We start from the raw sequence: 26,412 nt of genomic DNA, 5'->3' as shown, positions 1-26,412 counted from the left end.
AGAGACCAGCTCAGAGAGACCCAGCTCAGAGAGGTCCAGCTCAGAGAGACCCAGCTCAGAGAGGTCCAGCTCAGAGAGGTCCAGCTCAGAGAGGTCCAGCTCAGAGAGACCCAGCTCAGAGAGATCCAGCTCAGAGAGACCCAGCTCAGAGAGACCAGCTCAGAGAGACCAGCTCAGAGAGACCAGCTCAGAGAGACCCAGCTCAGAGAGACCAGCTCAGAGAGACCCAGCTCAGAGAGACCCAGCTCAGAGAGACCCAGCTCAGAGAGACCCAGCTCAGAGAGATCCAGCTCAGAGAGACCCAGCTCAGAGAGACCCAGCTCAGAGAGACCCAGCTCAGAGAGATCCAGCTCAGAGACCCAGCTCAGAGAGACCCAGCTCAGAGAGACCCAGCTCAGAGAGATCCAGCTCAGAGAGACCCAGCTCAGACAGACCAGCTCAGAGAGACCCAGCTCAGAGAGACCCAGCTCAGAGAGACCCAGCTCAGAGAGATCCAGCTCAGAGAGACCCAGCTCAGACAGACCAGCTCAGAGAGACCCAGCTCAGAGAGACCAGCTCCTAACCTCCCAACAGCAGCAGATATTCAGATATTTCAAATGGAAAATGTATGTGTTCATGCAACAAACCAAAATAATGATATTGAGTTTAACCGAATTGCATCGATTCGTTCCACTGATCAAACCGAATCGCACCGAATCGGTTCAAACTAGACATATCGTTCCTGTATCGTATCGGAGCCCATGTATCTAGATGCTTATCAAATCGTCTTGAAAGGAGAGATGTACTTCCCTAGTTATTTCTAATGTTTTCTCCTTAAGAAAAAGTTAAGAATAAATTCGATCCTTGAAAATAAAGTTATTGGATTTCTTCTTGGAAATATTCTTAATTCCCAGATAGCTTTCGTATTTAAGGAGAAATATAGTACATTAAATAAGAACATTTCCAATATCCTTGTTGAGGAATAGCAACTTTGCTTTACATTCTTCATGAGTCTAAAGTTAAGGGGACAATGGCAGATAAGGTTTTGTGAATCCGGGTCCTGCTCCTCAAAATACCTGACAGTGTGACAGGTGGCAGGTAGCCTAGCGGTTAAGAGTGTTGGGCCAGTAACCGAAAGTCACTGGTTCAAATCCCCCACTCTGATTCAAAAGGGTTGGGTTAAATACGGTGCTGACGATGTGGGTTGAGTCAGCCTCCCGCACCACTCTGATTCAAAAGGGTTGGGTTAAATACGGTGCTGACGATGTGGGTTGAGTCAGCCTCCCGCACCACTCTGATTCAAAAGGGTTGGGTTAAATACGGTGCTGACGATGTGGGTTGAGTCAGCCTCCCGCACCACTCTGATTCAAAAGGGTTGGGTTAAATACGGTGCTGACGATGTGGGTTGAGTCAGCCTCCCGCACCACTCTGATTCAAAAGGGTTGGGTTAAATACGGTGCTGACGATGTGGGTTGAGTCAGCCTCCCGCACCACTCTGATTCAAAAGGGTTGGGTTAAATACGGTGCTGACGATGTGGGTTGAGTCAGCCTCCCGCACCACTCTGATTCAAAAGGGTTGGGTTAAATACGGTGCTGACGATGTGGGTTGAGTCAGCCTCCCGCACCACTCTGATTCAAAAGGGTTGGGTTAAATACGGTGCTGACGATGTGGGTTGAGTCAGCCTCCCGCACCACTCTGATTCAAAAGGGTTGGGTTAAATACGGTGCTGACGATGTGGGTTGAGTCAGCCTCCCGCACCACTCTGATTCAAAAGGGTTGGGTTAAATACGGTGCTGACGATGTGGGTTGAGTCAGCCTCCCGCACCACTCTGATTCAAAAGGGTTGGGTTAAATACGGTGCTGACGATGTGGGTTGAGTCAGCCTCCGCACCACTCTGATTCAAAAGGGTTGGGTTAAATACGGAAGGCACATTTCAGTTGAATTTATTCAGTTGTGCATCTGACAAAGGAAAAGGGGGAGACCTAGTCAACTGAATGGCTTCAACTGAAATGTGTCTTCCTCATTTAACCCTCTGAATCAGAGAGGTGTGGGGGGGCTGCCTTAATCCACATCTTCAGCGCCTGGGGAACACTGCCTTGTTCAGGGGAACAGTGGGTTAACTGCCTTGTTCAGGGGAACAGTGGGTTAACTGCCTTGTTCAGGGGAACAGTGGGTTAACTGCCTTGTTCAGGGGAACAGTGGGTTAACTGCCTTGTTCAGGGGAACAGTGGGTTAACTGCCTTGTTCAGGGGAACAGTGGGTTAACTGCCTTGTTCAGGGGAACACTGGGTTAACTGCCTTGTTCAGGGGAACACTGGGTTAACTGCCTTGTTCAGGGGAACAGTGGGTTAACTGCCTTGTTCAGGGGAACAGTGGGTTAACTGCCTTGTTCAGGGGAACAGTGACTGTTTAGGGAAACTGGGTTAACTGCCTTGTTCAGGGGCAGAACGACAGATTTTTACCTTGTCAGCTCGGGGATTCGACCCAGCAACCTTTGGGTTACTAGGTATCCCCTTCCAGTAATATTTAGCCCTAACTGTAACTGGATGAGTTGACCTGAAGGTAACCCAGGATTAACATTTTGTGTAATTGGTCAGATTACATTGTCAATCCACAAGAGATTAACCTGAAGGTAGTCTTTATATGGATACTGCTGTTATTTGTTTTGAGTGAGATATGAGGATGTGCTGTACACACACACACACACACACACACACACACACACACACACACACACCCGGTCTCAGCTGAATCACACACACTACTAGTACACACACATGCCTGGTCTGACTACTCCCCCAGTGGTTGTGTGTGTGGGGGGTGTGTGTGTGTGTGTGTGTGTGTGTGTGGTGGGTGTGTGTGTGTGTTTGGCCCATACAGTGTTGTCACTAAGGAGTAGCTAGGTCTAATCTTACTGTGATTATTGTAACCGACCATCAGTTAAAACCAAACCATCAGCTTTAGACAACTCCAAACCATCAGCTTTAGACAACTCCAAACCATCAGCTTTAGACAACTCCAAACCATCAGCTTTAGACAACTCCAAACCATCAGCTTTAGACAACTCCAAACCATCAGCTTTAGACAACTCCAAACCATCAGCTTTAGACAACTCCAAACCATCAGCTTTAGACAACTCCAAACCATCAGCTTTAGACAACTCCAAACCATCAGCTTTAGACAACTCCAAACCATCAGCTTTAGACAACTCCAAACCATCAGCTTTAGACAACTCCAAACCATCAGCTTTAGACAACTCCAAACCTTCAGCTTTAGACAACTCCAAACCATCAGCTTTAGACAACTCCAAACCATCAGCTTTAGACAACTCCAAACCATCAGCTTTAGACAACTCCAAACCATCAGCTTTAGACAACTCCAAACCATCAGCTTTAGACAACTCCAACCCATCTGAAGAGGTTGTTGTTGACTGGCTGTACCAGAGCCATGATAGTCTACATATAGCACGTGAATAATGACTGGTTGGGGATTTAACTTTTTATTTGAGAGAAAACCAACATGCAACATAGACATCATTTAGGGATTTCTTCCTGAGCAAAAACAAAAACATTGAATGATGACATTTAATCTCTTTAAAGCAACAGTATCATTTCTGGATGAAAGGGGGATTAGCTAGAGAGAACAGGCAATGACCTGAAATACTGGGAATCACATTCAGATTTAGCCCAGGTAGCCTAACTACTCAACAATAAGTATTTTCTATCTCGTTGTCTCTCAACAATGCTTCAGCGAGGAGCTGGTAAAATGAAAAACCCTGCAGTAAAAACACTCATCACAGAATAAGTGAAAAGCCTTCTGCTCGCGGACCGGAGTGTCCAATCAATGTGTGTTAATGTGTGTGAATACCTGTTCATCTTTGTGAATGTGTGGGACAGTGTGAGAGAGTGTTTGAGTGTATTAATGAAGCTACAGACTACAGGCTGAATCCCTCCTCTGTCTGACAACAAATATTCGAAATATTAGCTATCTGGCTTGCATTTATGAGGCCAGCAAACATGTTCCTCACACACTAGGAACGGATTTCTCCAACATTAAAATGAAAAGGTGCCTCTCGGTCCCAAAACACACGTTTTCTGGAGACTTGTGGGACGAGTGCTGATGATGGCACATACTTTATGCGCTTTCGGTAGCCTGATTGCATCCAGGCTGAGGAGAAATCCACACAATGCATCCCTGACCAGCTCCTGAAGTGGTCAGACAGATCTCAACACAAGCAGACCACAACGTGACTTGTGCATCGAGACCAGTCTTTTCAATGCGATCTTGGCATTCTGATAGCAGAAGTCGCATGTAAGTGTCAAGTGTAGACACGACCAGAGAGACCTCTGTGATCTCAGTCTAAGATGCTACAGTCTCTCTTGTTCTATTAGCCCTGCTGGCTCACTGTGTGATGCTACAGTCTCTCTTGTTCTATTAGCCCTGCTGGCTCACTGTGTGATGCTACAGTCTCTCTTGTTCTATTAGCCCTGCTGGCTCACTGTGTGGTGCTACAGTCTCTCTTGTTCTATTAGCCCTGCTGGCTCACTGTGTGGTGCTACAGTCTCTCTTGTTCTATTAGCCCTGCTGGCTCACTGTGTGGTGCTACAGTCTCTCTTGTTCTATTAGCCCTGCTGGCTCACTGTGTGGTGCTACAGTCTCTCTTGTTCTATTAGCCTGCTGGCTCACTGTGTGGTGCTACAGTCTCTCTTGTTCTATTAGTCCTGCTGGCTCACTGTGTGATGCTACAGTCTCTCTTGTTCTATTAGTCCTGCTGGCTCACTGTGTGGTGCTACAGTCTCTCTTGTTCTATTAGCCCTGCTGGCTCACTGTGTGATGCTACAGTCTCTCTTGTTCTATTAGTCCTGCTGGCTCACTGTGTGGTGCTACAGTCTCTCTTGTTCTATTAGTCCTGCTGGCTCACTGTGTGGTGCTACAGTCTCTCTTGTTCTATTAGTCCTGCTGGCTCACTGTGTGGTGCTACAGTCTCTCTTGTTCTATTAGCCCTGCTGGCTCACTGTGTGGTGCTACAGTCTCTCTTGTTCTATTAGTCCTGCTGGCTCACTGTGTGATGCTACAGTCTCTCTTGTTCTATTAGTCCTGCTGGCTCACTGTGTGGTGCTACAGTCTCTCTTGTTCTATTAGCCCTGCTGGCTCACTGTGTGGTGCTACAGTCTCTCTTGTTCTATTAGCCCTGCTGGCTCACTGTGTGATGCTACAGTCTCTCTTGTTCTATTAGTCCTGCTGGCTCACTGTGTGGTGCTACAGTCTCTCTTGTTCTATTAGTCCTGCTGGCTCACTGTGTGGTGCTACAGTCTCTCTTGTTCTATTAGCCCTGCTGGCTCACTGTGTGGTGCTACAGTCTCTCTTGTTCTATTAGCCCTGCTGGCTCACTGTGTGGTGCTACAGTCTCTCTTGTTCTATTAGTCCTGCTGGCTCACTGTGTGGTGCTACAGTCTCTCTTGTTCTATTAGCCCTGCTGGCTCACTGTGTGGTGCTACAGTCTCTCTTGTTCTATTAGTCCTGCTGGCTCACTGTGTGATGCTACAGTCTCTCTTGTTCTATTAGCCCTGCTGGCTCACTGTGTGATGCTACAGTCTCTCTTGTTCTATTAGTCCTGCTGGCTCACTGTGTGATGCTACAGTCTCTCTTGTTCTATTAGTCCTGCTGGCTCACTGTGTGGTGCTACAGTCTCTCTTGTTCTATTAGCCCTGCTGGCTCACTGTGTGATGCTACAGTCTCTCTTGTTCTATTAGCCTGCTGGCTCACTGTGTGGTGCTACAGTCTCTCTTGTTCTATTAGTCCTGCTGGCTCACTGTGTGATGCTACAGTCTCTCTTGTTCTATTAGCCCTGCTGGCTCACTGTGTGGTGCTACAGTCTCTCTTGTTCTATTAGCCCTGCTGGCTCACTGTGTGGTGCTACAGTCTCTCTTGTTCTATTAGTCCTGCTGGCTCACTGTGTGGTGCTACAGTCTCTCTTGTTCTATTAGCCTGCTGGCTCACTGTGTGGTGCTACAGTCTCTCTTGTTCTATTAGCCCTGCTGGCTCACTGTGTGGTGCTACAGTCTCTCTTGTTCTATTAGTCCTGCTGGCTCACTGTGTGGTGCTACAGTCTCTCTTGTTCTATTAGCCCTGCTGGCTCACTGTGTGATGCTACAGTCTCTCTTGTTCTATTAGCCCTGCTGGCTCACTGTGTGATGCTACAGTCTCTCTTGTTCTATTAGTCCTGCTGGCTCACTGTGTGGTGCTACAGTCTCTCTTGTTCTATTAGTCCTGCTGGCTCACTGTGTGATGCTACAGTCTCTCTTGTTCTATTAGCCCTGCTGGCTCACTGTGTGGTGCTACAGTCTCTCTTGTTCTATTAGCCCTGCTGGCTCACTGTGTGGTGCTACAGTCTCTCTTGTTCTATTAGTCCTGCTGGCTCACTGTGTGGTGCTACAGTCTCTCTTGTTCTATTAGCCCTGCTGGCTCACTGTGTGGTGCTACAGTCTCTCTTGTTCTATTAGTCCTGCTGGCTCACTGTGTGGTGCTACAGTCTCTCTTGTTCTATTAGCCCTGCTGGCTCACTGTGTGATGCTACAGTCTCTCTTGTTCTATTAGTCCTGCTGGCTCACTGTGTGGTGCTACAGTCTCTCTTGTTCTATTAGTCCTGCTGGCTCACTGTGTGGTGCTACAGTCTCTCTTGTTCTATTAGCCCTGCTGGCTCACTGTGTGGTGCTACAGTCTCTCTTGTTCTATTAGCCCTGCTGGCTCACTGTGTGGTGCTACAGTCTCTCTTGTTCTATTAGCCCTGCTGGCTCACTGTGTGGTGCTACAGTCTCTCTTGTTCTATTAGTCCTGCTGGCTCACTGTGTGGTGCTACAGTCTCTCTTGTTCTATTAGCCCTGCTGGCTCACTGTGTGGTGCTACAGTCTCTCTTGTTCTATTAGCCCTGCTGGCTCACTGTGTGGTGCTACAGTCTCTCTTGTTCTATTAGTCCTGCTGGCTCACTGTGTGGTGCTACAGTCTCTCTTGTTCTATTAGTCCTGCTGGCTCACTGTGTGGTGCTACAGTCTCTCTTGTTCTATTAGCCCTGCTGGCTCACTGTGTGGTGCTACAGTCTCTCTTGTTCTATTAGTCCTGCTGGCTCACTGTGTGGTGCTACAGTCTCTCTTGTTCTATTAGCCCTGCTGGCTCACTGTGTGGTGCTACAGTCTCTCTTGTTCTATTAGTCCTGCTGGCTCACTGTGTGGTGCTACAGTCTCTCTTGTTCTATTAGTCCTGCTGGCTCACTGTGTGGTGCTACAGTCTCTCTTGTTCTATTAGCCCTGCTGGCTCACTGTGTGGTGCTACAGTCTCTCTTGTTCTATTAGCCTGCTGGCTCACTGTGTGGTGCTACAGTCTCTCTTGTTCTATTAGTCCTGCTGGCTCACTGTGTGGTGCTACAGTCTCTCTTGTTCTATTAGTCCTGCTGGCTCACTGTGTGGTGCTACAGTCTCTCTTGTTCTATTAGTCCTGCTGGCTCACTGTGTGGTGCTACAGTCTCTCTTGTTCTATTAGTCCTGCTGGCTCACTGTGTGGTGCTACAGTCTCTCTTGTTCTATTAGTCCTGCTGGCTCACTGTGTGGTGCTACAGTCTCTCTTGTTCTATTAGCCTGCTGGCTCACTGTGTGGTGCTACAGTCTCTCTTGTTCTATTAGCCCTGCTGGCTCACTGTGTGGTGCTACAGTCTCTCTTGTTCTATTAGTCCTGCTGGCTCACTGTGTGGTGCTACAGTCTCTCTTGTTCTATTAGTCCTGCTGGCTCACTGTGTGGTGCTACAGTCTCTCTTGTTCTATTAGCCCTGCTGGCTCACTGTGTGGTGCTACAGTCTCTCTTGTTCTATTAGCCTGCTGGCTCACTGTGTGATGCTACAGTCTCTCTTGTTCTATTAGTCCTGCTGGCTCACTGTGTGGTGCTACAGTCTCTCTTGTTCTATTAGCCCTGCTGGCTCACTGTGTGATGCTACAGTCTCTCTTGTTCTATTAGCCCTGCTGGCTCACTGTGTGGTGCTACAGTCTCTCTTGTTCTATTAGCCCTGCTGGCTCACTGTGTGGTGCTACAGTCTCTCTTGTTCTATTAGCCCTGCTGGCTCACTGTGTGATGCTACAGTCTCTCTTGTTCTATTAGCCCTGCTGGCTCACTGTGTGGTGCTACAGTCTCTCTTGTTCTATTAGTCCTGCTGGCTCACTGTGTGGTGCTACAGTCTCTCTTGTTCTATTAGCCCTGCTGGCTCACTGTGTGGTGCTACAGTCTCTCTTGTTCTATTAGTCCTGCTGGCTCACTGTGTGGTGCTACAGTCTCTCTTGTTCTATTAGTCCTGCTGGCTCACTGTGTGGTGCTACAGTCTCTCTTGTTCTATTAGTCCTGCTGGCTCACTGTGTGGTGCTACAGTCTCTCTTGTTCTATTAGCCCTGCTGGCTCACTGTGTGATGCTACAGTCTCTCTTGTTCTATTAGCCCTGCTGGCTCACTGTGTGGTGCTACAGTCTCTCTTGTTCTATTAGCCTGCTGGCTCACTGTGTGGTGCTACAGTCTCTCTTGTTCTATTAGCCTGCTGGCTCACTGTGTGGTGCTACAGTCTCTCTTGTTCTATTAGCCTGCTGGCTCACTGTGTGATGCTACAGTCTCTCTTGTTCTATTAGTCCTGCTGGCTCACTGTGTGATGCTACAGTCTCTCTTGTTCTATTAGCCCTGCTGGCTCACTGTGTGGTGCTACAGTCTCTCTTGTTCTATTAGCCCTGCTGGCTCACTGTGTGGTGCTACAGTCTCTCTTGTTCTATTAGTCCTGCTGGCTCACTGTGTGGTGCTACAGTCTCTCTTGTTCTATTAGTCCTGCTGGCTCACTGTGTGGTGCTACAGTCTCTCTTGTTCTATTAGTCCTGCTGGCTCACTGTGTGGTGCTACAGTCTCTCTTGTTCTATTAGTCCTGCTGGCTCACTGTGTGGTGCTACAGTCTCTCTTGTTCTATTAGTCCTGCTGGCTCACTGTGTGGTGCTACAGTCTCTCTTGTTCTATTAGCCCTGCTGGCTCACTGTGTGGTGCTACAGTCTCTCTTGTTCTATTAGCCTGCTGGCTCACTGTGTGATGCTACAGTCTCTCTTGTTCTATTAGTCCTGCTGGCTCACTGTGTGGTGCTACAGTCTCTCTTGTTCTATTAGTCCTGCTGGCTCACTGTGTGGTGCTACAGTCTCTCTTGTTCTATTAGCCCTGCTGGCTCACTGTGTGGTGCTACAGTCTCTCTTGTTCTATTAGTCCTGCTGGCTCACTGTGTGGTGCTACAGTCTCTCTTGTTCTATTAGCCTGCTGGCTCACTGTGTGGTGCTACAGTCTCTCTTGTTCTATTAGCCCTGCTGGCTCACTGTGTGGTGCTACAGTCTCTCTTGTTCTATTAGTCCTGCTGGCTCACTGTGTGGTGCTACAGTCTCTCTTGTTCTATTAGTCCTGCTGGCTCACTGTGTGGTGCTACAGTCTCTCTTGTTCTATTAGTCCTGCTGGCTCACTGTGTGATGCTACAGTCTCTCTTGTTCTATTAGTCCTGCTGGCTCACTGTGTGGTGCTACAGTCTCTCTTGTTCTATTAGCCTGCTGGCTCACTGTGTGGTGCTACAGTCTCTCTTGTTCTATTAGTCCTGCTGGCTCACTGTGTGGTGCTACAGTCTCTCTTGTTCTATTAGTCCTGCTGGCTCACTGTGTGGTGCTACAGTCTCTCTTGTTCTATTAGCCCTGCTGGCTCACTGTGTGGTGCTACAGTCTCTCTTGTTCTATTAGCCCTGCTGGCTCACTGTGTGGTGCTACAGTCTCTCTTGTTCTATTAGTCCTGCTGGCTCACTGTGTGGTGCTACAGTCTCTCTTGTTCTATTAGTCCTGCTGGCTCACTGTGTGGTGCTACAGTCTCTCTTGTTCTATTAGCCCTGCTGGCTCACTGTGTGGTGCTACAGTCTCTCTTGTTCTATTAGTCCTGCTGGCTCACTGTGTGGTGCTACAGTCTCTCTTGTTCTATTAGTCCTGCTGGCTCACTGTGTGGTGCTACAGTCTCTCTTGTTCTATTAGTCCTGCTGGCTCACTGTGTGGTGCTACAGTCTCTCTTGTTCTATTAGTCCTGCTGGCTCACTGTGTGATGCTACAGTCTCTCTTGTTCTATTAGTCCTGCTGGCTCACTGTGTGATGCTACAGTCTCTCTTGTTCTATTAGCCCTGCTGGCTCACTGTGTGATGCTACAGTCTCTCTTGTTCTATTAGCCCTGCTGGCTCACTGTGGTGCTACAGTCTCTCTTGTTCTATTAGCCCTGCTGGCTCACTGTGTGGTGCTACAGTCTCTCTTGTTCTATTAGTCCTGCTGGCTCACTGTGTGATGCTACAGTCTCTCTTGTTCTATTAGCCCTGCTGGCTCACTGTGTGGTGCTACAGTCTCTCTTGTTCTATTAGTCCTGCTGGCTCACTGTGTGGTGCTACAGTCTCTCTTGTTCTATTAGTCCTGCTGGCTCACTGTGTGATGCTACAGTCTCTCTTGTTCTATTAGCCCTGCTGGCTCACTGTGTGGTGCTACAGTCTCTCTTGTTCTATTAGCCCTGCTGGCTCACTGTGTGATGCTACAGTCTCTCTTGTTCTATTAGTCCTGCTGGCTCACTGTGTGATGCTACAGTCTCTCTTGTTCTATTAGTCCTGCTGGCTCACTGTGTGGTGCTACAGTCTCTCTTGTTCTATTAGCCTGCTGGCTCACTGTGTGGTGCTACAGTCTCTCTTGTTCTATTAGCCTGCTGGCTCACTGTGTGGTGCTACAGTCTCTCTTGTTCTATTAGCCCTGCTGGCTCACTGTGTGATGCTACAGTCTCTCTTGTTCTATTAGCCTGCTGGCTCACTGTGTGGTGCTACAGTCTCTCTTGTTCTATTAGTCCTGCTGGCTCACTGTGTGATGCTACAGTCTCTCTTGTTCTATTAGTCCTGCTGGCTCACTGTGTGATGCTACAGTCTCTCTTGTTCTATTAGTCCTGCTGGCTCACTGTGTGATGCTACAGTCTCTCTTGTTCTATTAGTCCTGCTGGCTCACTGTGTGGTGCTACAGTCTCTCTTGTTCTATTATTCCTGCTGGCTCACTGTGTGGTGCTACAGTCTCTCTTGTTCTATTAGTCCTGCTGGCTCACTGTGTGGTGCTACAGTCTCTCTTGTTCTATTAGTCCTGCTGGCTCACTGTGTGATGCTACAGTCTCTCTTGTTCTATTAGTCCTGCTGGCTCACTGTGTGATGCTACAGTCTCTCTTGTTCTATTAGCCCTGCTGGCTCACTGTGTGGTGCTACAGTCTCTCTTGTTCTATTAGCCCTGCTGGCTCACTGTGGGGCATCATAGATATAAACAGCTCTGTTCTGTTTAGTCCTCCTGAACAGGATGCTAGGTGCCGCCTGGGGACTTGGTATCTACCTCATATGTCATCACTACAGATCACTGTGATCTGATTCTCTGGCGTCATCCTATCTACCTCTCAAAGCTCGGTTCTTAAGCCACAAAGACATGGAAGCTGTGTGTTTTGAAGTGGAGGATCTCCTTTTGATGTCGTTGCCAGGTGTGTGCGCACGCACACACACACACACACACACACACACACACACACACACACACACACACACACACACACACAGAGCGAAATAGAGCAGAAGGATTGGACTGGGAGGAGCATCCTAGCAACAGTGTAATCAGTCAGGAATGAGACCTCTCTTTAAGAAAAACAGACATTTCCTACTAGCTATAAATAGTCTCTGTGAGAAATAGTATTTATATTCTAGGAACACCACTTTCTTCCTGGACCACTACAGTTCTCTGGAGGGGAACCAACTGCCATCAGCCCTGGGTTCAAATAACATTTGTTTTCTTCCAAATAACTGCGCTTGACTACGCTTGCCTGGTGGAATATAATAGTCCCAAAAGTGCCAACCCCTTACACCGCCCATCTAGCACACAATGCCAGGCTCAATCAAATGCTAAAGGTGGAAAAGACTCATCACAGAATGTGCTGAATGAGAAGCGGTGTCACACACACCCAGATATTGTGTAGAGCCAGCAGAAATAAAGAAGGCACCGCCCAGAAACATCTGCTCATCAGATAAAGGCTTGAAACGTCCAAGTGTACTTGAAAACACCGTAGTGTACATGAAACGTCCAAGTGTACTTGAAACGTCCAAGTGTACTTGAAAACACCGTAGTGTACTTGAAACGTACCAGCCAGGGTTTCCGCAAACTCGGTCAGTGTCAGATGGAAAGAGCTAACTCCCCTTCACATAACAGCCCAGCTGTTTAGGAGGGACTTGACTAACTCCCCTTGACAAACAGCCCATCTGTTTAGAGAGGTACTAACTCCCCTTCACATAACAGCCCATCTGTTTAGAGAGAGGACTAACTCCCCTTCACAAGTGCACTTGAAAACACCGTAGTGTACTTGAAACAGTACCTAGACCAGGGTTTCCCCAAACTCGGTCACTGTCAGATGGAAAGAGACTAACTCCCCTTCACATAACAGCCCATCTGTTTAGAGAGAGAGTGACTAACTCCCCTTCACATAACAGCCCATCTGTTTAGAGAGGGAGACTAACTCCCCCTTCACATAACAGCCCATCTGTTTAGAGAGAGAGACTAACTCCCCTTCACATAACAGCCCATCTGTTTAGAGAGAGAGACTAACTCCCCTTCACATAACAGCCCATCTGTTTAGAGAGAGAGACTAACTCCCCTTCACATAACAGCCCATCTGTTTAGAGAGAGAGACTAACTCCCCTTCACATAACAGCCCATCTGTTTAGAGAGAGAGACTAACTCCCCTTCACATAACAGCCCATCTGTTTAGAGAGAGAGACTAACTCCCCTTCACATAACAGCCCATCTGTTTAGAGAGAGAGACTAACTCCCCTTCACATAACAGCCCATCTGTTTAGAGAGAGACTGACTAACTCCCCTTCACATAACAGCCCATCTGTTTAGAGAGAGACTGACTAACTCCCCTTCACATAACAGCCCATCTGTTTAGAGAGAGAGACTAACTCCCCTTCACATAACAGCCCATCTGTTTAGAGAGAGAGACTAACTCCCCTTCACATAACAGCCCATCTGTTTAGAGAGAGAGACTAACTCCCCTTCACATAACAGCCCATCTGTTTAGAGAGAGAGACTAACTCCCCTTCACATAACAGCCCATCTGTTTAGAGAGAGAGAGACTAACTCCCCTTCACATAACAGCCCATCTGTTTAGAGAGAGATACTAACTCCCCTTCACATAACAGCCCATCTGTTTAGAGAGAGAGACTAACTCCCCTTCACATAACAGCCCATCTGTTTAGAGAGAGAGACTAACTCCCCTTCACATAACAGCCCATCTGTTTAGAGAGAGAGAGAGACTAACTCCCCTTCACATAACAGCCCATCTGTTTAGAGAGGGAGACTAACTCCCCTTCACATAACAGCCCATCTGTTTAGAGAGAGAGACTAACTCCCCTCAGTCTGAGCTCTGACCAGACCAGCTTCTCTGCTGACCGTTCTGTGTGTCTGGTATTGAATATGAATAGGATGGTGTCAGCAACACAGCACTGCCAGCCTCCTAATTAGCTTCTCTACTTCGCGTGTGTGTGTATATGTCGCGGGAGCCAAGGTACTGTCAAGAGAGACTGCCTGTTCCTTCTCAAAGGCTCGCCCCACTATTAATGAGGTGTGTGTGTGTGTGTGATGTCACAGAGCATGACACACCTGCCCAGCAGGTAGAGGCTTTAAAAGCTTTGCGGAGCAACACAGACTCCTCATTGACGGATCTCTCTCTCTCTCTCTCTCTCTCTCTCTCGTTCTCTCTCGTTCTCTCCATTTTACAGCCTAAAATGCCCCAGCTGGTGACCTCTGACATGTAAATGGCGTCCAGAGTGCGAGATGCTGTGGTCTGGTACCAGAAGAAGGTAAGAATCCTCTTGTTTCTCTTCTATTTACCTACTTTGATTGCTTGATTCCTTCCAACAGGTTCCCTTGTCTATTTTACCTCAGGAGTGAAGAGAGAGAAAATAAACACGGTAGACAGACAGACAGACAGACAGACAGACAGACCGGAGTCATCAAGTCATTTTTTTTTTGCTGTAGGCTTTGTAACCAAGCAACACACAGTAAGCCTGTCCTTATGCTGAGGTGTGTGTCCAGCACTGATGTAACAGATCCCTGGTACTGGACAGACAGAGATGGAGGCTATTATTAATGTTGTTGTGTACGTCTCTGTGTCCTGCCTGCGTCCTTCACTGTGGCTGAGCCACCGCTCAGTACCGTCTACATTACATCATAGACCACAGCCAGGGTCTCAATCGGATGAAAACAGGACCGCTTTTATTCAGGTCAAGAAACATATTTATTAGTGTTTTAGTTGATTGATACAGTAGTACTCTAAATATTTGTATGCATAACTTCTTTTTTTAAATATATTTTATTTCACCTTTATTTAACCAGGTAGGCTAGTTGAGAACAAGTTCTCATTTACAACTGCGACCTGGCCAAGATAAAGCAAAGCAGTGCGACACAAACAACAACACCGAGTTACACATGGAATAAACAAACATACAGTAAATAATACAGTAGAACAAAAGAAAACAAAAAGTCTATATACAGTGAGTGCAAATGAGGTAAGTTAAGGCAACAAATAGGCCATGGTGGCGAATAATTACAATATAGCAATTAAACACTGGAATGGTAGATGGGCAGAAGATGAATGTGCAAGTAGAGATACTGGGGTGCAAAGGAGCAAGATAAATAAATAAATACAGTATGGGGATGAGGTAGGTAGATAGCTGGGCTGTTTACAGATGGGCTATGTACAGGTGCAGTGATCTGTGAGCTGCTCTGACAGCTGGTGCTTAAAGCTAGTGAGGGAGATATGAGTCTCCAGCTTCAGAGATTTTTGCAGTTCGTTACAGTCATTGGCAGCAGAGAACTGGAAGGAAAGGCGACCAAAGGAGGAATTGGCTTTGTGGGTGACCAGTGAGATATACCTGCTGGAGCACGTGCTACGAGTGGGTGCTGCTATGGTGACCAGTGAGCTGAAATAAGGCGGGGCTTTACCTAGCAGAGACTTGTAGATAACCTGCAGCCAGTGGGTTTGGCGACGAGTATGAAGCGAGGGCCAACCAACGAGAGCGTACAGGTCGCAATGGTGGGTAGTGTATGGGGCTTTGGTGACAAAACGGATGGCACTGTGATAGACTGCATGCAGTTTGTTGAGTAGAGTGTTGGAGGCTATTTTATAGATGACAAGTCGAGGATCGGTAGGATGGTCAGTTTTACGAGGGTATGTTTGGCAGCATGAGTGAAGGATGCTTTGTTGCGATATAGGAAGCCGATTCTAGATTTAATTTTGGATTGGAGATGCTTAATGTGAGTCTGGAAGGAGAGTTTACAGTCTAACCAGACACCCAGGTATTTGTAGTTGTCCACGTATTCTTAGTCAGAGCGGTCCAGAGTAGTGATGCTGGACGGGCGAGCAGGTGCGGGCAGTGATCGATTGAATAGCATGCATTTAGTTTTACTTGTGTTTAAGAGCAGTTGGAGGCCACGGAAGTAGAGTTGTATGGCATTGAAGTTCGTCTGGAGGTTAGTTAACACAGTGTCCAAAGAAGGGCCAGAAGTATACAGAATGGTGTCATCTGCGTAGAGGTAGATCAGAGAATCACCAGCAGCAAGAGAAACATCATTGATGTATACAGAGAAGAGAGTTGGCCCAAGAATTGAACCCTGTGGCACCCCCATAGAGACTGCCAGAGGTCCGGACAACAGGCCCTCCGATTTGACACACTGAACTCTATCAGAGAAGTAGTTGGTGAACCAGGCGAGGCAATCATTTGAGAAACCCAAGGTTGTCGAGTCTGCCAATAAGAATGTGGTGATTGACAGTCGAAAGCCTTGGCCAGGTCGATGAATATGGCTGCACAATAATGTCTCTTATCGATGGCGGTTATGATATCAAGGACCTTGAGCGTGGCTGAGGTGCACCCATGACCAGCTCTGAAACCAGATTGCATAGCGGAGAAGGTATGGTGGGATTCGAAATAGTCGGTAATCTGTTTGTTAACTTTGCTTTCGAAGACCTTAGAAAGACAGGGTAGGATAGATATAGGTCTGTAGCAGTTTGGGTCTAGAGTGTCACCCCCTTTGAAGAGGGGGGATTACCGTGGCAGCTTTCCAATCTTTGGGAATCTCAGACGATACGAAAGAGAGGTTGAACAGGCTAGTAATAGGGGTTGTAACAATTTCGGCAGATTATTTTAGAAAGAGAGGGTCCAGATTGTCTAGCCCGGGTGATTTGTATGGGTCCAGATTTTGCAGCTCTTTCAGAACATCAGCTATCTGGATTTGGGTGAAGTAGAAATGGTGGGGGCTTTGGCGGGTTGCTGTGGAGGTGCCGGGCAGTTGACCGGGGTAGGGGTAGCCAGGTGGAAAGCATGGCCAGCTGTAGAGAAATGCTTTTTGAAATTCTCAATTATAGTGGATTTATCGGTGGTGACAGAGTTTCCTAGCCTCAGAGCAGTGGGCAGCTGGGAGGAGGTGCTCTTATTCTCCATGGACTTTACAGTGTCCCAGAACTTTTTTGAGTTAGTACTACAGGATGTAAATTTTTTTTGGAAAAAGCTAACCTTTTCTAACTGCCTGTGTATATTTGTTCCTAACTTCCTTGAAAAATTGCATATCACGGGGGCTATTCGATGCTAATGCAGAACGCCACAGGATGTTTTTGTGTTGGCCAAGGGCAGACAGGTCTGGAATGAACCAAGGACTATATCTATTCCTAGTTCTACATTTTTTGAGTGGGGCATGCTTATTTAAGATGGTGAGGAAGGCACTTTTAAAGAATAGCCAGGCATCTACTGACGGGATGAGGTCAATGTCATTCCAGGATACCCCGGCCAGGTCGATTAGAAAGGACTGCTCGCAGAAGTGTTTTAGGGAGCGTTTGACAGTGATGACGGGTGGTCGTTTGGTCGCAGACCCATTACGGATGCAGGCAATGAGGCAGTGATCGCTGAGATCTTGATTGAAAACAGCAGAGGTGTATTTGGAGGGCGAGTTAGTTAGGATGACATCTATGAGGGTGCCCATGTTTACGGATTTGGGGTTGTACCTGGTGGGTTCATTGATAATTTGTGTGAGATTGAGGGCATCAAGCTTAGATTGTAGGATAGCCGTGGTGTTAAGCATGTCCCAGTTTAGGTCACCTAGTAGCACGAGCTCAGAAGATAGATGGGGGGCAATCAATTCACATATGGTATCGAGGGCACAGCTGGGGGCAGAGGGAAGTCTATAGCAAGCGGCAACAGTGAGAGACTTGTTTCTGGAAAGATTAATTTTTAGAAGTAGAAGCTCGAATTGTTTGGGTACAGACTTGGATAGTAATACAGAACTCTGCAGGCTATCTTTGCAGTAGATTTCAACACCGCCCCCTTTGGCAGTTCTATCTTGGCGGGAAATGTTATAGTTAGCGATGGAGATTTCAGGGATTTTGGTGGTTTTCCTAAGTCAGGATTCAGACACGGCTAAGACATCCGGGTTGGCAGAGTGTGCTAAAGCAGTGAGTAAAACAAACTTAGGAAGTAGGCTTCTAATGTTAACATGCATGAAACCAAGGCTTTTATGGTTACAGAAGTCAACAAATGAGAGCACCTGGGGAGTAGGAGTGGAGCTAGGCACTGCAGGACCTGGATTAACCTCCACATCACCAGAGGAACAGAGGAGGTGTAGGATAAGGGTACGGCTAAAGGCTATATGAACATGCCATCTAGCATTGAGAGTAAAAGGAGCAGGTTTCTGGGCACAATAGCATAGATTCAAGGCATAGTGTACATAGTGTAAGGTAGGATGTGAGTACATTGGAGGTAAACCTAGGCATTGAGTAATGATGAGAGAGATATAGTCTCTAGAAACGTTTAAACCATGTGATGTCATCGCATATGTAGGAGGTGGAACAACATGGTTGGTTAAGGCATATTGAGCAGGGCTAGAGGCTCTACAGTGAAATAAGACAGTAATCCCTAACCAGGACAGTAATGGATGAGGCATACTGATATTAGAGAGAGGCATGCGTAGCCAAGTGAACATATGGGTCCAGTGAGTGGTTGGGCTGACTGGGGACACGGCGATTCAGACAGTTAGCAGGCCGAGCAATTCTTCTATTCAGGCTAGATGATTAAGGCATGCTGTTGTCTGTTACTAGTTAGGGATAAAATGGGAAGGCCTGTATGAGTCTATTGGTCTTTTCAATGAAGTAAAGAGCAGTGACAGAGCAAGGCATTATTAACCTGGTGGTGTAATGGCACCCTAATGTTTCCCTGTCAGCCTCCCCATAGAGGACTATCATGACGACTATTCTGAGCAGGGCTGCTAGTGTTGATTCAAACCTGGTAGTGTTGATTCAGAGCTGGTAGTGTGTTGATTCAGAGGAGGTAGTGTGTTGATTCAGAGGAGGTAGTGTGTTGATTCAGAGGAGGTAGTGTGCTGATTCAGAGGAGGTGGTGTGTTGATTCAGAGGAGGTGGTGTGCTGATTCAGAGGAGGTGGTGTGCTGATTCAGAGGAGGTGGTGTGTTGATTCAGAGGAGGTGGTGTGTTGATTCAGAGGAGGTGGTGGTGTTGATTCAGAGGAGGTGGTGTGCTGATTCAGAGGAGGTGGTGTGTTGATTCAGAGGAGGAGGTGGTGTGTTGATTCAGAGGAGGTGGTGTGCTGATTCAGAGGAGGTGGTGTGTTGATTCAGAGGAGGTGGTGTGTTGATTCAGAGGAGGTGGTGTGTTGATTCAGAGGAGGTGGTGTGTTGATTCAGAGGAGGTGGTGTGTTGATTCAGAGGAGGTGGTGTGCTGATTCAGAGGAGGTGGTGTGCTGATTCAGAGGAGGTGGTGTGCTGATTCAGAGGAGGTGGTGTGCTGATTCAGAGGAGGTGGTGTGCTGATTCAGAGGAGGTGGTGTGCTGATTCAGAGGAGGGCTGTATATTCATGTCATAACAGGTTCTGCTAACAGCTAGCAGGGTTGAGTCATTCCCATTGAAACACATTATGAGTTGTTTGGACCTGGCTGGCTAAATGACTGACAGAACAAGACAGAGAGAGGGACAGGCAGAGAATGATAGAGAGCAGTCAGTCATTTAGCCAGCCAGGTCCAAACAACTCATAAAGTGTTTCAATGGGAATGACACAACCCTGCTAGCTGTTAGCAGAACCTGTTATGACATGAATATACAGCCCTCCTCTGAGACAGAGACTCAGCAGAGAGAGAGAGACAGTAGGGAGGGAGAGAGAAATGGAGAGACAGAAGGAGAAGAGAAATGGATAGAAAGAAAGTAAGGGGAAAGACAGAGACACAGGGATAGAGACATGGATAGAGACATAACAAGAGAGAGAAAGAGACAGACAGAGAGCAATGTCTCTATTGATCTCTCTACCTCTGTGTCTGTCTTTCTGCTTATTTCTCTCCAGAAATCTGTCTTTCTATCCATTTCTCTTCTCCTTCTCTTATCTCTCTCCGTTTCTCTCCCTCCCTATTGTGTGTCTCTCTTTCTCTCTCTCTCTCTCTCTCGTGGCTTTATGCCCTTTACAACGAGACGTTTCACTTATGGGAAAAGGACTGTTCCTAGGAGAGCGGCTCCTGTTTCTGTAGCATGACACAGCTTGATACAGGTGCACCCCCTGGACAGGCCGCTAGTCTGTTCCAATACCACAGGCCTATATCGTAATCTTGTGTTTTCTTTGCTCCTGCATAGCTACTTTGCGCTTCACAATAAACTAGCACTCCTGGAATTGAATGTGTTTAAAACAGCCTTCTAGTATTTTCCATCAGTTGGTAGTACAATACAAAATGTCTGATTCATTATGAGTCAGTCTCTTCCAGTCAGACACCTAGAGGGGAAACATCCTTGTCAGGTGTTGGCTATAACAGGGGCTATAACAGGGGTGATACAGTTTCTGGTCAGGTGTTGGGCTATAACAGGGGCTATAACACGGGTGATACAGTTTCTGGTCAGGTGTTGGGCTATAACAGGGGCTATAACACGGGTGATACAGTTTATCTGGTCAGGTGCTGGGCTGTAACAGGGGCTATAACACGGGTGATACAGTATATCTGGTCAGGTGTTGGGCTAGGGGTAACAGGGGTGATACAGTTTATCTGGTCAGGTGTTGGGCTATAACAGGGGCTATAACACGGGTGATACAGTTTATCTGGTCAGGTGCTGGGCTGTAACAGGGGCTATAACAGGGGTGATACAGTATATCTGGTCAGGTGTTGGCTATAACAGGGGTGATACAGTTTATCTGGTCAGGTGTTGGGCTATAACAGGGGCTATAACACGGGTGATACAGTTTATCTGGTCAGGTGCTGGGCTGTAACAGGGGCTATAACAGGGGTGATACAGTTTATCTGGTCAGGTGTTGGGCTATAACAGGGGCTTTAACAGGGGTGATACAGTATATCTGGTCAGGTGCTGGGCTATAACAGGGGCTATAACAGGGGTGATACAGTTTATCTGGTCAGGTGTTGGGCTATAACAGGGGCTATAACAGGGGTGATACAGTTTATCTGGTCAGGTGTTGGGCTATAACAGGGGCTATAACAGGGGTGATACAGTATATCTGGTCAGGTGTTGGGCTATAACAGGGGCTATAACAGGGGTGATACAGTTTATCTGGTCAGGTGCTGGGCTATAACAGGGGCTATAACAGGGGTGATACAGTTTCTGGTCAGGTGTTGGGCTATAACGGGGGTTTTACAGTTTCTGGTCAGGTGCTGGGCTATAACAGGGGCTATAACAGGGGTGAGACAGTTTATCTGGTCAGGTGTTGGCTATAACAGGGGTGATACAGTTTATCTGGTCAGGTGTTGGGCTATAACAGGGGTGATACAGTTTATCTGGTCAGGTGTTGGGCTATAACAGGGGCTATAACAGGGGTGATACAGTATATCTGGTCAGGTGTTGGGCTATAACAGGGGTGATACAGTTTATCTGGTCAGGTGCTGGGCTATAACAGGGGCTATAACAGGGGCTATAACAGGGGTGATATAGTATATCTGGTCAGGTGTTGGCTATAACAGGGGTGATACAGTTTATCTGGTCAGGTGCTGGGCTATAACAGGGGCTATAACATGGGGCTATTAATATGGTTGAATCTGGAAACTATCATCTCGAAAACAAAAGTTTTTTTCTTTCAGTGACATACGGAACCGTTCCGTATTTTATCTAACGGGTGACTAAGTCTAAATATTCCTGTTAGGCATCGATGTTTATGGTTAGGTACATTGGTGCAACAACAGTACTTTTTTCACAAATGCGCTTGTTAAATCTTCACCCGTTTGTCGAAGTAGGCTGTGATTCAATGAAAATGAACAGGCACCGCATCGATCATATGCAACGCAGGACAAGCTAGATAAACTAGTAATATCATCAGCCATGTGTAGTTAACTAGAGATTATGTTAAGATTGATCGTTTTTTATAAGATAAGTTTAATGCTAGCTAGCAACTTATCTTTGCTTCTTGCTGCCCTCGCGTAACAGGTAGTCAGCCTGTTAATCCTTGTGGAGTGCAATGTAAGGCAGGTGGTTGGAGCGTTGGACTGGTAACCGAAGGTTGCAAAACGAATCCCCCCTGAACAAGGCAGTTAACCCCCGTTTCTAGGCCGTCATTGTAAATAAGAATGTGTTCTTAATCTGACTTGCCTAGTTAAATAAAGGTGTAAATAAATAAAAATATATATTTTTTTAAATCGGCAAATCGGTGGCCAAAAATACCGATTACCCATTGTTATGAAAACCTGAAATCGGCCCTAATTAATCGGTCGACCTCTAGGTGATATATATGGTTAGGAGTTGGGTTATAACGAGGGTGATATATGGTTAGGAGTTGGGCTATAACGAGGGTGATATATGGTTAGGAGTTGGGCTATAAACGAGGGTGATATATCTGGTTAGGAGTTGGGCTATAACGAGGGTGATATATCTGGTTAGGAGTTGGGCTATAATGAGGGTGATATATGGTTAGGAGTTGGGCTATACCGGGGGTGATATATATGGTTAGGAGTTGGGCTATACTGAGGGTGATATATCTGGTTAGGAGTTGGGCTATACCGAGGGTGATATATCTGGTTAGGAGTTGGGCTATACCGAGGGTGATATATCTGGTTAAGGAGTTGGGCTATACCGGGGTGATATATATGGTTAGGAGTTGGGCTATACCGAGGGTGATATATCTGGTTAGGAGTTGGGCTATAATGAGGGTGATATATCTGGTTAGGTGTTGGGCTATACCAGGGGTGATATATGATATACACTGAGTATCCCAAATATTAAACACGTTTCTAATAAACCCCCCTCTACAGGGAGGCGGGTCCATGTTGACTCTAATGCTTCCTACAGTTCTGTCAAGTTGGCTGGATGTCCTTTGGGTGGTCGACCAATATTGATATACACAGGGAACTGTTGAGTGTGAAAAACGCAGCAGCGTTGCAGTTCTTGACACAAACCAGTGTGCCTGGCACCTACTACCAGATCCTGTTCAAAGGCACTTCAATATTTTGTCTTGCCCATTCACCCTCTGAATGGCACACACACAATCCATGTCTTGTCTCAAGGCTTAAAAATCCTTCTTTAACCTGTCTCCTTCCCTTCATCTACACTGGTTGAAGTGGATTTAACAAGTGACGTCAATAAGGGATCATATCTTTCACCTGGATTCACCTGGTCAGTCTGTCATGGAAAGAGCAGGTGTCCTTAATGTTTTTTATACTCAGTTTATTAGAAGGCTAAGGTGGGAGTGTATGTTATGTTATGTGGTGGGTGCTGTCCAGACTGTTAAGGTGGGAGTGTATGTTATGTTATGTGGTGGGTGCTGTCCAGACTGTTAAGGTGGGAGTGTATGTTATGTTATGTGGTGGGTGCTGTCCAGACCGGAATGCTGTCTGTCGCTGCAGTGTGATGTCATTAACCCTCACCTGATTTGGGCTATGGATCTGTTCCAAATGGCACCCTACTCCCTACATAGTGCACTACTTTTGACCAGACCCCATAGTGAATAGGGTACCATTTAGGACTCATCAAAGGACAGTCTGACAGGGGCCAGTCATGTCACACGTCCCTGTCCAGCCTTGCCTGCTTAGGATAGTTGGTTTTATTTAGCCCAGGTCACATGAGCTAGTGAAGTCTATAATAGACCTACATCACTATATGAGCTGTGATGGAAAAAACTGGTGTCCATCCGTCTCTCACATAGGTGCAGAATTGTGTTGCATTGGAACTGATCTGAAATGATGTTTGGGTGTAGGCTGTGTGGTTGTAGGCTGTGTGGTTGTGGGCTGTGTGGTTGTGGGCTGTGTGGTTGTGGGCTGTGTGGTTGTGGGCTGTGTGGTTGTGGGCTGTGTGGTTGTGGGCTGTGTGGTTGTGGGCTGTGTGGTTGTGGGCTGTGTGGTTGTGGGCTGTGTGGTTGTGGGCTGTGTGGTTGTGGGCTGTGTGGTTGTGGGCTGTGTGGTTGTGGGCTGTGTGGTTGTGGGCTGTGTGGTTGTGGGCTGTGTGGTTGTGGGCTGTGTGGTTGTGGGCTGTGTGGTTGTGGGCTGTGTGGTTGTGGGCTGTGTGGTTGTGGGCTGTGTGGTTGTGGGCTGTGTGGTTGTGGGCTGTGTGGTTGTGGGCTGTGTGGTTGTGGGCTGTGTGGTTGTGGGCTGTGTGGTTGTGGGCTGTGTGGTTGTGGGCTGTGTGGTTGTGGGCTGTGTGGTTGTGGGCTGTGTGGTTGTGGGCTGTGTGGTTGTGGGCTGTGTGGTTGTGGGCTGTGTGGTTGTGGGCTGTGTGGTTGTGGGCTGTGTGGTTGTAGGCTGTGTGGTTGTGGGCTGTGTGGTTGTGGGCCGATGTTGTGACTGAGAGACTGGAACAGTTTTAGAAAAAGCCCCTTGTTGATTCTGTTCTGTTCCATGTCCTGTTTTAACCAGCCTTAGGTTGGTAGAATCTACAATATGTCACTGAGCTCTTAGTCCTAAAATGTGTGTTCGTGACCGTCACGTTGTAAGGGGTGTGTGTGTGTGTGTGTGTGTGTGTGTGTGTGTGTGTGTGTGTGTGTGCTGCTATGGGGTGTTTAGTAAGGCGATACTTCCTCTCTCCATACCAAATGTTTCAGTGTTCCAGCCGAGTCTCTCTCCATACCAGATGTGTCAGTGTTCCAGCCGAGTCTCTCTCCATACCAGATGTGTCAGTGTTCCAGCCGAGTCTCTCTCCATACCAGATGTGTCAGTGTTCCAGCCGAGTCTCTCTCCATACCAGATGTGTCAGTGTTCCAGCCGAGTCTCTCTCCATACCAGATGTGTCAGTGTTCCAGCCGAGTCTCTCTCCATACCAGATGTGTCAGTGTTCCAGCCGAGTCTCTCTCCATACCAGATGTGTCAGTGTTCCAGCTGAGTCTCTGGCTCCTTCTGGTGCAGCACAAACAGACATTTTCTTCTGGATGGAAAATGTTTTACCTCAGACGTAAAGCACTGCAGAGTTTAGCCAGCTAGGGTGTGACTGACAACTCTGTGGTTGTAGGAAGAAATAGCCTAGATTCCTTACGCCTTCGCCCACATACAGCCTTATTCTAAAATGGATGAAATAGTTATTTCCCCTCATCAATCTACACCCATAATGACAAAGCAAACAGGTTTTTAGACATGTTTGCAAATAAAAAAAACGGAAATATCACATTTACCTGTATTCAGACCCTTTACTAAGTACTTTGTTGAAGCTCCTTTAGCAGCGATTACAGCCTCAAGTCTTCTTGGGTATGACGCTACAAGCTTGGCACACCTGAATTTGGGGAGTTTCTCCCACTCTTCTCTGCAGATCCACTCAAGCTCTGTCAGGTTAGATGGGGAGGGTTGCTGCACAGCTATTTTCCGGTTTCTCCAGAGATATTAGATCGGGTTCAGGTCTGGGCTCTGGCTGGGCCACTCAAGGACATTGAGACTTGTCCCGAAGCCACTCCTGTGTTGTCTTGGCTGTGTGCTTAGGGTCGTTGTCCTGTTGGAAGGTGAACCTTCGCCCTAGTCTGAGGTCCTGAGCGCCCTAGAGCATGTTTTCATCAAAGATCTCTCTGTACTTTGCTCCGTTCATCTTTCCCTTGATCCTGACTAGTCTCCCAGTTCCTGCCACTGAAATACATACCCACAACATAATGCTGCCACCACCATGCTTCACTGTAGGTATGGTGCCAGGTTTTCTCCAGACGTGACGTTTGGCATTCAATGCTGCAGAAATGTTTTGGTATCCTTCCTCAGATCTGTGCCTCGACACAATCCTGTCTCGGAGCTCTACGGACACTTCCTTCGACCTCATGGCTTGGTTTTTGCTCTGACATGCACTGTCAACTGTGGGACCTTATAGACAGGTGTGTGCCTTTCCAAATCATGTTCAATCAAATGAATTTACCACAGGTGGACTCCAATCAAGTTTAGAAGCATCTCAAGGATGATCAATGGAAACAGGATGCACCTGAGCTCAATTACGAGTCTCATATAAGGTATTTCTGTTCCATTAGAAACTAACTTAACCACAGATCTAGGATCAGGTTTGCCCAATCTTAACCTGAACCATTAGAAACTAACTTAACCACAGATCTAGGATCAGGTTTGCCCAATCTTAACCTGAACCATTAGAGGGGTTTCGTCTGTCTCAGGTAAGGGTGTGGTTCTGTTATAGACAGACTCAACCACGACAGACTCACCACACTGTTTTGTGTTACCGTAGCAATAGAGAAAGGCTGACGTGGATATTAGTGTTTGTCACCTGTCTTTGTGTTGAGTGTGAGAACGGTGAGAGAAAGGTGTCTTATCCTGTGAGTTAGCGTTGATTATCTCTGATGTGTTGACATGAACTGTGTAGCCAAGGAGATGTCAACAATGACATCACAGCCCGGATTCACAAAACCTTCTTAAGAAGAAATGTCTTCTGTCTTTAACTATAGACTTATGAAGAAAGTTAAGTAAAGTTGCTATTCCTCTAAAAGGTTCTTGGAAATGGTTGTACAGTATTTCTTATACTACTCCTTAAGAAATTGGATTCTTGAAAATAAAGTTGTTGAATTTCTTCTTGTTTTGTGCATCTGATCTTCAGTGGAATCACATCACACTGGTTACGCTAGCTTGGTGTGAACCTCACCTCAGAGTAGTAGTGACATGCTGACATCAGAGAGATTGTCTGGATGACAACACAGCAGCTGCTGTCAGTCAATTCCCCTTTGTTAGAAAAAGGTGAGAAAATCCCATCAAAAAATGACTTCCTTGTTACCTGAAAGACGTCGTTGAGACATTCTCCAAAATAACAACATACAGTCCTTCATTTGTTGTTTCTATTCAAGGAATGTGCCTTGTCTTTAATACGTGGAGAGAGAAGGAGCATAACTAGTTCTACTGGTGTGGGTGTG

At 47.0% G+C, this 26,412-nt stretch overlaps 1 protein-coding gene across 1 annotated transcript in view; it reads left to right on the top strand.

The window, feature by feature from the left end:
• Positions 1-26,412, top strand: part of LOC106609821 (protein PHTF2) — a 136,991-nt gene that overhangs the window by 38,493 nt on the left and 72,086 nt on the right. Inside the window, 1 exon segment of the mRNA XM_045722466.1 lies at positions 13,842-13,922. Within this exon segment, the coding sequence (XP_045578422.1) occupies positions 13,878-13,922 (45 nt within the window). The 5' untranslated portion in view covers positions 13,842-13,877.

The sequence above is a fragment of the Salmo salar genome, chromosome ssa07 (genome assembly GCF_905237065.1).
Source record: "Salmo salar chromosome ssa07, Ssal_v3.1, whole genome shotgun sequence".
In the NCBI taxonomy this organism is placed as follows: domain Eukaryota; kingdom Metazoa; phylum Chordata; class Actinopteri; order Salmoniformes; family Salmonidae; genus Salmo; species Salmo salar.
This window is presented reverse-complemented; position numbering and strand designations above follow the sequence as displayed.